The following is a 10358-nucleotide window of genomic DNA, read 5'->3' on the forward strand; positions in this document are numbered from 1 at the left end:
TGTAGAAAGACAAAGCATCTAGTTGCTTCCATCCCATAAGAAAACACATTGTTATTCATGTTTGCTTGTTACCACCATAGTTTCTATTTGTCATGGTAAAACATCATATAGATCGAAGTATTCATATGTATGAGGTACACGAGGAAATTGGAGACATCAGGAGAGAAGCAACCATTTCTCGACGAATCCGACAACCTAATATCTTCTCAAGTTCTGTAGGCAGTCCAACAAATATGCCTCCTAGTAGCACTAGGTATACAACCATTTCTTGAAAGACCATAGGGCCATGAACATAATTGACAAGGTAAATCAGCTCTTGATGGCTCACATCACCTTGCGGTGCATCAAGAACCATTGCTCAACCATCTGCATAGAGTTTAGTTCTTGTGCAGTTTAGTCCTTGTGCAGCGCTTCACGATTGGTGTGGTGAAGCCATTCCTCCTGTTCGAGAGATTGTACACGTAACTTTCAGAACAATACGGTGCAGCGTGATCAATACTTTCTGAAATTCAGGAAACATGAATGCCTTTTTTTTCTAGGAAAAAACACATGGAGACCTCACATAAATCAATAATTCATTTTTTTACCCATATATAAATCATGAATTCATGCCATGGAGGAATTTTTCACCCTTTTTTTGAGCAAAAATGGCATCGCCACACGAGAGCCCAGGCCCAGAATCAACAAAGCCGAAGAGGGCCTGTAGTAGAAAAGGAAAAATAAATAAACCCGAACGGATTCGCCAACAACCCCCCCAAAGCCGCAAGCGAGAGAGAGGAAGGAAGAAGAGGAAGAAAAAAAAATGGCATCGTCGGCCCGCGCCGCCGCCTCCGCCGCGAGATCCGCTCTCCGCCGGGCGCCCCTCGCCGCCTCGTCGTCCTCTTCCGCCGCCGGGGCCGCCGGGGTCCTCCGCAGGTAGGTTTCTGCTAGGCCGTCCAATCGATCGATCGATGGGTAGGTGGGTCGGTGGCTGCGGGCGTGTGCTCACCTCGAGTTTCCCTGCAGGTCGGCGGCGGCTGGTCTGGGGACGCGGATGCCCCTCCACAGCGCGGCGTCGGCGGCGCGCCTGGGATCCTGCATCACCCAAGGTAAACCCGCGCATGAACTCCCTAATTCCCCCCCTCCCGTTCCGCTGGTTGTTAGCGACCGTTAGATTGGATCTTGGTTCTCCGTGTGAATGGCTGTGCAGACTGCAGAGTAAAATTTGCGTGATTGATCTTGCTCTGTGAGGTTTTCTAGGGTCAGTTAGCATGGCACGAACTGTGTTTATCTCCAATGTTTTCTCAAATTGATTTCCCTAATCCCTACCAAGAGCAAACTCAACTGGCACCGCACACTGGATGCATGTTTGAACTCTGCAGTCTGCACAATCTTGCGTTGAGGGGAGGAGTTGGTGATACTGTCATGTGTATGTGTGGCTTTGTTGTTGAGCTCAACTGCTCATACAAGATGTGAACCTAGAAATAAGAGTGTGATTCCTGTTGATTCTGCGGGATACATGAACATTTTCATAAGGAAATGCGCCAGTAGTCTGAGGAGAGTTGGTGATAAACACTTGCGAATTCATGAATAACTAAGTAACTGTCATGCTGAAAAAACACTTCCTGCTGTAGATTGTTAATCTTATTATCCATGACATTGTTAATAAAGCGTCCCGCTTCAGACGCTTAAGCGTCACTTAAGCGACAAGGCGCCCTGGCAGCGCCTTAGATATTTGCCCACTTTAGGCGTTAGGCGTCGCTTAAGCGTTAGAGCGAGTGGTGCTTGCTTTACCGCTTTATAAACCATGATCCATGAGTATATTATGACTCCATATACGGCAACCAGATGTCACAAGAACACCTTGAGACTGCTATTCGCTAAGTACCTGTTTCTTTTGTTATTCATTTTTCTATCACAAGCTGTTAAACGTCTTCTTGTTTTTGGTGAATTTGGGAGATGTGTATCCATTGTCCTCAAATAAGCCATTGCATTAGTTCTTATTCAAGGTTGACAGTCTTATTGTACCTAGACCCATGTGTAAACCATTTGAGTGCCAATACCAGCGGCTTCGTGAAGATTAAATATTTTGGGGACTTCATAGTAGTAGCTCGTTTATTTTCAGATCCTGTATTTCTTGATCTTCATCACATCTGATCAATTAAGGAGGTTGTGTAGTAATGGCAATTGAACTTTGATCAGTGTGGTTATCAGAGTTGCACAGTATTCAGATGCTACTAGTTCACTTCGTAGCAAAATGGAGAGAGAATTATCAGTCTTCATTTTGCTGCAAATATTGTACCTTGGTTGAAACTTCATACATTTCCATGCCTTTTTTTCTCTCTCTGTGCTCATTGTTGATTAACATTTTCATATTGTATACTCAGATGGCAACAATGCTTTCTCATGGAACTCCAGGCGCATGTTCAGTTCAAATGAGAAACATCTGCCTGCAATATCTGACCCGAAAATTGAGACTGCATTTAAGGATTTGATGGCTGCTAGCTGGAACGAGCTTCCAGGTTCTCTTGTGGAGGAAGCAAAGAAAGCAATATCTATGGCTACTGATGATAAGGCTGGTCAAGAAGCCTTGGAAAATGTATTTCGTGCAGCTGAAGCATGTGAAGAGTTTAGTGGAGTTTTAGTTACCCTAAGAATGGCTCTTGATGATCTTTGTGGTCTTACGGGCGAGGTCAGTACTTAATCACCTCTCTTCCATTGTTTATTTGCAGAACCGGGGCTCATTTTTCTGCTTCTGCTTATGTCTTACCGACCCTAACTCTTGCAGAATGTGGGCCCCTTGCCTGGTTACTTAGAAGAAGCTGTGAAATCTGCCTATAGCCGATACATGACATATCTGGAATCTTTTAGTCCTGAAGAGCACTATCTACGGAAAAAGGTGGAGAGCGAGTTGGGGACAAAAATGATTCACCTGAAAATGAGATGCAGTGGCATAGGCTCTGAGTGGGGAAAGGTATTTTCCTATTGAAAGTTACTGGTCCCTGCAATATAGTTTTCTTATACCAGTCTCTGTTGTAGAACTCATGTTTGATACATCTTTGTTGTGTGGGTGCTTGCATGCACTATCATGTGTCATTAATTCTTCTTTTAATGCCATTTGTTATGATGTTAGTCGTTGCTTTTTATGTAAGGTGTTTTTACATATGTGACATTCTCACATTATTTTTGGATGAATTTGACTTTCTTCAATTCTGTTATAGTGTTATACATTTCTTTACTTCTGTGTCAGAATTATCATTTGATCTCCTTCTCTTTCTAAGGGACAAAGTATCGAACATCCCAGACCAGACACTTGTTATTGGATTAGGTTGTATATGAGGGAGTTATATTGGTAACATACCAGAAAAGACAAGCGTAACTTAAAATGGCCATGAACCCTTCAACCTTATCTAACAAACCCATATATGCAAGTATGGTCATGATCATGTTTACCTTATACTCCCTCCGTCCCAAAATAACTGTCTCAAGTTTGTACTAACTTTAGTACAAAGTTGTACTAAGGTTGAGAGTCTCAACTTTGTACTAAATTTAGTGCAAAGTTGTACTAAGGTTGAGACACTTATTTTGGGACGGAGGGAGAACTAGCTGTGTTTGTTCTTACTTCCTTTACCAAATGTTGTGCACTTATGGTAGTTGTACTAGCTATACACCATAGAAAACTTGGTTGGCAAATGCTCTTTGTCTTGTTTGTAATTTGTAACTACAGACAGATAACCGTGATTACTTGTCACATCCTAATGCTTAAGAACACTTTCTCGCTTTCCTCTTGTTTGTAACGAGTCAACCAAAAAAAGCATCTGTTTTTTATCACGAAGGTATGTCTTGAGGTTCCATTATTTTTCTTATAGGGTACTAAACAGTTTGGAATTAGTCTACATGTCTAATAGGCGAGCTAGATCGATTTATCTTAGTTCAGACTAGTTTGTAGTACTCAAATTGTTAACTAGTTTCTCTTTTCCGCAAGTTTCACCAGAAATACGGAAAACACAATCATTTTCTGGCTAATTCCTGGCCAGGTGTTTTGTAGCGTGTTCCCTCTGTACCCAGTTACCTCTAGAAACTGGGCAGTACTGGCAGCTCAGCAAGAACCATAAGAGTGTGGCTGTTCAAACTTGCCAGCTTATTATGGGGTAAAGGCTCTTGTCCAGTGTTACTGTTTTCTTCTCGCAGACCGAGTGTTGGTCACGCCATCGTGAGTTGTTATTGCAACTGGGAGATGCTCATACAATTGCTTCTTGTTTTTTTTTGTCTCATTAAAATGTTTCCTGATGAAAGTGGATGAGATGCTGCACAAGTATATAAGCATGTGTGGATTAATGTCTTCATGCCGGTGTTCCTGCTCAGTTTCATAGCATGTGTGGATATGTTGTATTCAGCTGATTTCCTGGTCTGAAGTTAGTAGACATTGCTGCTTGATTCAGTATATTCATGACGTAATTGTTGTTCCTGCAGATCACCCTGATTGGCACCTCAGGGATCTCAGGGTCCTATGTTGAGATGAGGGCATGATGGAACTCTCATATCAGAACCATGGCCAAACACTGATGGTCTGACGGGAAGCTTCGTAACGATATCAGAGCCAGGTGTTCGGTTTTCTTTTATCTTTCCTCTGTAGCTACCATGCCAATAAACAAGGCGATCGTCAAAACATATGTGCACTCACTTAAAGTAGCTCTTTGCGCTCCTGATTTTCCTGCTGTAATAAGAACATGCCCGTTGATTTTGTTTTGCTGCTCAAAACTATGATGGATGGTCTTTATTGGGCTTCCAGGGTCAGTCTTGCATGTTGAGAAAAAAAAATACATGAATAGGATTTGTCTGTTTTGTGCATGGTCTGGCCATGCCCCAGTCGCTTGAAATTTTCATTTGTCTCAATCGACTCTGAAAAGCAACTTCGGTTTCCACCTTCCAGAAATCAGCTGAGAATTATCACTGTTTTGTTTTCTTGTATCGACCACCGCTTTGAGGGAACGAGGTTGCGCTCGATTTTTCACCTTGCCTTTTCAGTAAACATGTACTGGGACGCTGGTGAAAGCAGGAGCGATATCTGCATCATGCAAGCAACCGTTGTATTTTAGGAAGTATTTAGATCATGATCTAATTCAAATGGAAGTTGGCTGTTGCACAACTTATTAAATAAGTTTAGTGCGTCGCAAGACTCACAGTTTAACAGCAAACTGAGCAAGTACTATTGTTGGTTCCAAGCAAGGAAAAAAGTGAAAACTATTTCAGCCATGATCACTCCCCTTTCGTCATTTGTTGTGTCGCATTGACCTTGGCGGTCATCGCACCGGCATTTTGGAACTTACACCTAGGTATTCCTTCGTTTTGCATTTTGGAACTTACACCGGTATTCCTTCATTGCAAAACGGCGAATTTTACGTTGGCGATTCAACTGCCGTGCATTGATCTTGGCGGTCATCGCACCGCCATGTTGGAACTTACACCTAGGTATTCCTTTGTTTTGCATTTTGGAACTTACACCTAGGTATTCCTTCATTGCAAAACAGTGAGTTTTACGCTGGCGATTCCGCTGCAGGCGGCAAGCAATTCCGGCCGCCTTGAACACCTCTGTTCCTGCGACCGAAGCTGCCACCTCCCACCTCCACGAACCCAAAAATGTACCTTTGAAACCCCACAAAATAACTTGATTCGACTCAAACACGGAGAAACAATTGCAAAAAAACACATAACAAATCCTTTGTTTATTGCAATATACCACACCAAAATGCAAGCACAATTCAGCACACTGTCACAAGCACAACCCCTAACATCTTTTTTGTTTGTAAGAGAGGCAAGCGGCACAACAAAAGTTAAAGTACTTATTAGTCTATATTATATATATATATATATATATATCGGCCCTTCTTCACTACAACAAGCGGCTATCTTCTCCCCATACGAGAACCCTGCAGACTGGATGGATGCTCCATGCGCCGGAGCCTCCTTTTGTTTCTCTCTTCAGGGAGCGGCGACGTTCTCCATGGCGAGCGGCGCGATCTCCTCGCCGACGATCCCCGGCTCGCTCCCCTCGACCCCCAGTTCCAGAAGCACGTGCTCCCAGTTCTTGGCAGGCCCCTGCACCATATGCCCAAGCCACCATTAATGGATACATCGAACAAGAGCACCATTGCAGTCTTAACTCTTAGTTGTTCTGGAAAATGCATCCTAAACCAGACCAGAGACGACGTACCTTCCAGGAGAGATCCTGTATCATGCAGTTCTTGACCATCTCATGGTACGCCGGCGTGCCGACGACCTTGACGGCGCGCTTCAGGGTGGTCACAACCTTCTTCACGTCGGCCGGCTCCACCACGTTGCACTGGCCACCAAGAAGAAAAAGGAAACCATTTCATCATCTGATTGAGCTGCAATCATGAACAAGATGGATGAATGTACACAAGAAGATCGATGAGCATACGTCGACACTGAGGCGGCCCATGTGGAACCCGGTCTTGCCCTCCACGATGGTGTCGACGAGCCCGCCGGTGGACGCGCATGCGCACGGCTGCAAATTTGGAAGTAACTTCGGTCATGGCCATGGATGCGCAGGAGACAAGGAATTGGCAGGAAGGAGGAGGCGTTTACCGTCCCGTAGCGCATCCCCTGGAGCTGGATGAGGCCGCAGGGCTCGAAGCGGCTGGTGACGGCGAGCACATCGGCTCCGGCCATCATCTGGTGAGCCAGCGGCGCGTTGAACCTGACCACGGCCCTCACCTTGCTCGGGAACTTCTCCTCCACGCTCTTGAGCAGCCGCTCAAACTTCTTCTTCCCGGTGCCCTGCAATGCATTCGATCATTCCTTAGTTCTGCTTGATCCAAGTTTCAGCAATGGCGGTCGGGTTGCGGGTTGATGACGTACCAGGAGAACGATCTGGACGTCCTCCTCCTTCACGATCTCCGGGATGGCGGCGATCATCACGTCGGGGCCCTTCTGCTCCTCCAGCCTGCCGATGAACGCCACCAGCGGCACCTTCCGGTCCACCGGCAGCCCCACCTCGGCCTGCAGCGCCTCCTTGTTCAGCGCCTTCCCCTCCAACGCCTGTCACTTTGCCTCGTTCGTCAGAACCCAAAGCCAGCGATCACCGGAAGAAGAGGAAGCAATCTTTGTGCTGGTGGGTGGGTGCTCACGGTGGTGACGTCGTAGTTGACGGCGAGGAACTTGTCCTTGGTGGGGTCCCACTCGCTGACATCCATGCCGTTGACGATGCCGGTGATGCCCGTGAGGCGCATGATGTTGTCGAGCTCGCAGCCCCTGGCTTCGCCGGAGATGAGCTCCTCCGCGTAGTAGGGGCTCACCGTCAGCACCTTGTCGGCCTGCAGGATCCCGGCCTTCATCCAGTTGATCTTGCGCCCCTCCACCGGCTTGTCGTAGCCGTCGATGAAGTCGAAGGACGACTTGAACCTGTCCGGCAGGTTGAGCTGCGCGAAGTCGTCGAAGGAGAAGCGGCCCTGGTACGAGATGTTGTGGATGCAGAACGCCACCTAGCCATGAAACGAAGTTGCAATGTAAAATTCAGGCCAGAATGATGCAGAGAGAGTATAAAGTTTCAGAAGATGCAGAACCTTGGCCGTCCTATAGATGCCATTGGACTGGTAGTTGCTCTTGAGGTAGCAGGCCAGAAGGCCCGTGTGCCAGTCGTTGCACACGAACACCACGTCTTCCCCTGCGCGGCACGGCATGGCAGCACCCAGGTACAAGGAAAATGATGATCATCCAGTGCTCTCGAGTAGAAATCAAGTTCTTCAGATACACTCTACTAAGTAGCTAGCTGGGTGTTGTTGATCTTACCGTAGGGTCCAGAAAAGTATGGGTTGTTGTTGAGGTCGAGGATCCTGGGCACCTCAAGTGCTGCCTGGCAGAGAAGGCTGAAGCGTAGCTGGTTGTCCTCGTAGTCCGTGCCGGCGTCGGGCCCGTAGATCTTCTCCTTGGTCTTGCCCCGGACCTGGAAATTGCAACCAGCAGAAACAAAGGCTCACCCAAATCAATCACCATGAATGTTGAGTTAGGACTTTGGACGGCGAAGAGCTAGCTTGATCGATCGACGACGAAGAATCGGTCACCTTCTCCAGGAAGCACGGGTGGTCGACGAACACGCGGTCCACCCCACGTTTGAAGCAGTGGAAGTACCTCACCCGCTCGTACTCGTCGGCGATCTTGATCTGCGAGATCCAGTCAGTCAGTAGAATCTTGCAGAAATGTGCAGGAGCATGCGAATTGTGATCATTCATGTGGCGGATATATGTATACCTCGGAGACGACGCTGGTGTCCCAGGCGTCCTTGTACTGGTCGTAGCGCGGGGAGATGACCATGACCCGGTGACCGTTGGCCTGCACAGACACGCCATCAGTCGAAATGGCAGGCATGGCTGGCTGCAAGAAGAAACATTATAAGAAGAGAATGGTGCTAGCTTTCTTACGGCCATGGCTGGGGGGAGGCCCCCGAGGACGTCGCCGAGGCCGCCGGTCTTGCTCCAGGGCGCCATCTCGGCGCCGACGAACACGAGGTTCATGCCGCCGCCGCCCGTGGCGCGCACCACCACAGAGAGGCACCGCCGTGTCCCGCGGTGCGCTTTCCTGCTTTGTTGCTTCGGTGCCGCGCTTGCTCCGACAGTCCTCATGCCGAGCGCTGCATCCGCCGGGCTCCGGGGCCTCACGCCCTGAAAACCTGCACGGCGGAACCTGTCGGTGATGCCGAGGACGGCGCCGGAGGTGGCGAGCTGGGACGTGGCCAGAGCCGCCATGGCGCGCGCAGGGTGTGGCTAGCTGCAGCAAGAGATGCCTGCACTGATCTAGAGTGAGTGAGTAGTGGAACAAACAACAACAAAAAAATCAGTCAACTTTTCTGGATCTTAAATTTCATTTGAATTCGAAATCCAAATTAACATCAAGGACATGAACATGAATCAGCTGTATCCGCAGTGGCACTAATGACCTGTGAAATCGCGTGCACAGGGGGGAACTGAGAGACGGAATTTGTTGTCTAGCGTGCGCGCGGCGGAACTACACTCCACGTAATAAGCCAAAAACAAAAATCAATCAAAGCCTTGGTGCGTGACCTGACTTGTTCGATCCAACTCGGGTGGAAAACAGAAAATGGCTGTGCATGCGTTATACTCCCTCTGTCAGCCAGTCAGTCAGTCAGTCAGTCAGGTCTGATCCAATCCTAGTAAACCTTGGACCCACTGGATCTGCTCCTCAAATGTAAGATCGGAGTCGGAGTCGGAGAGAAACTACCCATCCTAGAAGATTTAAATCTACAAGATCCTCTGAACTCACACGCACGAGAGTGGAAAGGAAATTGAAAGAATGGAAAAAAGAAGAGGCTGGATCTGATAACAGGGCGCCATTTGTATGGATCTACTAGAGCAATTAACCGACCTTGATTTCCAGACAGAACTAGGGTTGCATGCATATCTGCCGCCGGCCGGGAACTGGGCCTGGGTATAGACGTTCGTGCGTAGCATGCGTACCTGATCTGGTCTCTTCTTCTTCTTCCTGGACGGGACGGACGGACGATCGGCCGGTGTGCGTGCTCACAGTCGCCCGGAACTGCCTTTTTCTTCTTCTTCTTCTTCTTCTTCTTCTTCCTCAGTGGGAGAGGCTTCTTGTACCACTCCTCTCCTTCTCCTGGTTGTACTACTCTGTGGGCCGAAAGTGACGGGACTGAAGAAAACGCACGGTGCGTGGCTCCGGTGAGTGGGGTTATTTGTACTCGCTCGCTCAGTCCTCCGGTGGCTGGATCCCCAATACCCGCTCCGCTCCTCGTGCATGCATGCGGCCGGACACCTAACGCCTACATGTGTGAGGAAAGGCGACGTTGCGTGGAGTGAACTCGCCATCTCCGCCCGTTCGTTCGTTCGTTTGTTTGTTTCTGCCTGCGTGCCGAGTGGAGTGGCACACACGAGGCTAGTGTACCGCGGAGTGGCTGGCACACCGGCCGGGGGCGGAACCGCGTCCGCTCGCCGGCGCGCGCGCTTTCCAGCGGCGTCGTGGCCTGGCCGACGGCGCCTCCGTCCGTTCCCCGCCGGGCCGCGCCGTGCACGCATCTTCTTGTCGTGCCCGCGCCCGCCCGGTGGGCTGCCGGTGGTGTCCTCGATCGTGTGCTCCCTCGCTTTCCGTTATGCATGGGGGCCATGTGTGCTCTCGCTTTCGCCTTGGCTTTTTCGCCGGGGCGCGGCAACGGTGTTGCATGCATGGTGCGAGCTTTTGCCTTGTTCTTTTCTCTTTTGCTTCATTGACGGCTCTGGTATGAACAGCACGTACGTGCTGCCAAACTGGCGCGTGAGGGACGCACGTAATTAAGTACTATATATACGTGCCCTTGCTTTGTCGGATCGAGGAAACGTAAATGCAGT

At 48.8% G+C, this 10358-nt stretch overlaps 2 protein-coding genes across 4 annotated transcripts; one reads left to right on the plus strand and one right to left on the minus strand.

Moving 5' to 3' along the window:
* Window positions 1-705: 705 nt before the first annotated feature.
* Window positions 706-4776, plus strand: LOC125521874 (succinate dehydrogenase subunit 5, mitochondrial). Its single transcript, XM_048686938.2, has 5 exons — window positions 706-915; window positions 1006-1088; window positions 2367-2671; window positions 2768-2953; window positions 4453-4776. The coding sequence occupies exons 1-5, from the start codon at window positions 803-805 to the stop codon at window positions 4507-4509; spliced, it is 744 nt and encodes a 247-aa protein (XP_048542895.1). The 5' UTR covers window positions 706-802; the 3' UTR covers window positions 4510-4776.
* A 914-nt stretch (window positions 4777-5690) lies between these two features.
* LOC125524718 (granule-bound starch synthase 1, chloroplastic/amyloplastic) lies at window positions 5691-9729 on the minus strand. Of its 3 annotated transcripts, none has more exons than XM_048689760.2 (12): window positions 9474-9729; window positions 8421-8787; window positions 8251-8331; window positions 8064-8162; window positions 7792-7945; window positions 7566-7666; window positions 7131-7484; window positions 6862-7041; window positions 6589-6780; window positions 6422-6508; window positions 6194-6322; window positions 5691-6078 (listed from the first exon to the last, which is right to left on the minus strand). In XM_048689760.2, the coding sequence occupies exons 2-12, from the start codon at window positions 8742-8744 to the stop codon at window positions 5962-5964; spliced, it is 1818 nt and encodes a 605-aa protein (XP_048545717.1). In that variant the 5' UTR covers window positions 8745-8787; window positions 9474-9729; the 3' UTR covers window positions 5691-5961. The 3 variants fall into 3 exon arrangements, with proteins under 3 accessions (XP_048545717.1, XP_048545718.1, XP_048545716.1); XM_048689761.2 differs by having other exon boundaries at window positions 8421-8792; XM_048689759.2 differs by having other exon boundaries at window positions 8421-8782; window positions 9474-9728.
* Between the last annotated feature and the right edge of the window lie 629 nt (window positions 9730-10358).

Source organism: Triticum urartu, chromosome 7A, assembly GCF_056163025.1.
Source record: "Triticum urartu cultivar PI428250 chromosome 7A, HENAU_Tu73, whole genome shotgun sequence".
Taxonomy (NCBI): Eukaryota; Viridiplantae; Streptophyta; class Magnoliopsida; order Poales; family Poaceae; genus Triticum; species Triticum urartu.

What these genes read in the sequence shown, in the direction of transcription:
- LOC125521874 (XM_048686938.2), top strand. Translation starts at nt 803, where the DNA reads ATGGCATCGTCGGCCCGCGCCGCCGCCTCCGCCGCGAGATCCGCTCTC. An exon ending in GCCGCCGGGGTCCTCCGCAG is followed by an intron (nt 916 to 1,005) that starts GTAGGTTTCTGC and finishes GTTTCCCTGCAG; the next exon opens with GTCGGCGGCGGCTGGTCTGG. An exon ending in GGGATCCTGCATCACCCAAG is followed by an intron (nt 1,089 to 2,366) that starts GTAAACCCGCGC and finishes TTGTATACTCAG; the next exon opens with ATGGCAACAATGCTTTCTCA.
- LOC125524718 (XM_048689760.2), bottom strand. Translation starts at nt 8,744, where the DNA reads ATGGCGGCTCTGGCCACGTCCCAGCTCGCCACCTCCGGCGCCGTCCTC. An exon ending in TCAACTACGACGTCACCACC is followed by an intron (nt 7,042 to 7,130) that starts GTGAGCACCCAC and finishes GCAAAGTGACAG; the next exon opens with GCGTTGGAGGGGAAGGCGCT. An exon ending in TGGGCCGCCTCAGTGTCGAC is followed by an intron (nt 6,323 to 6,421) that starts GTATGCTCATCG and finishes CTTGGTGGCCAG; the next exon opens with TGCAACGTGGTGGAGCCGGC.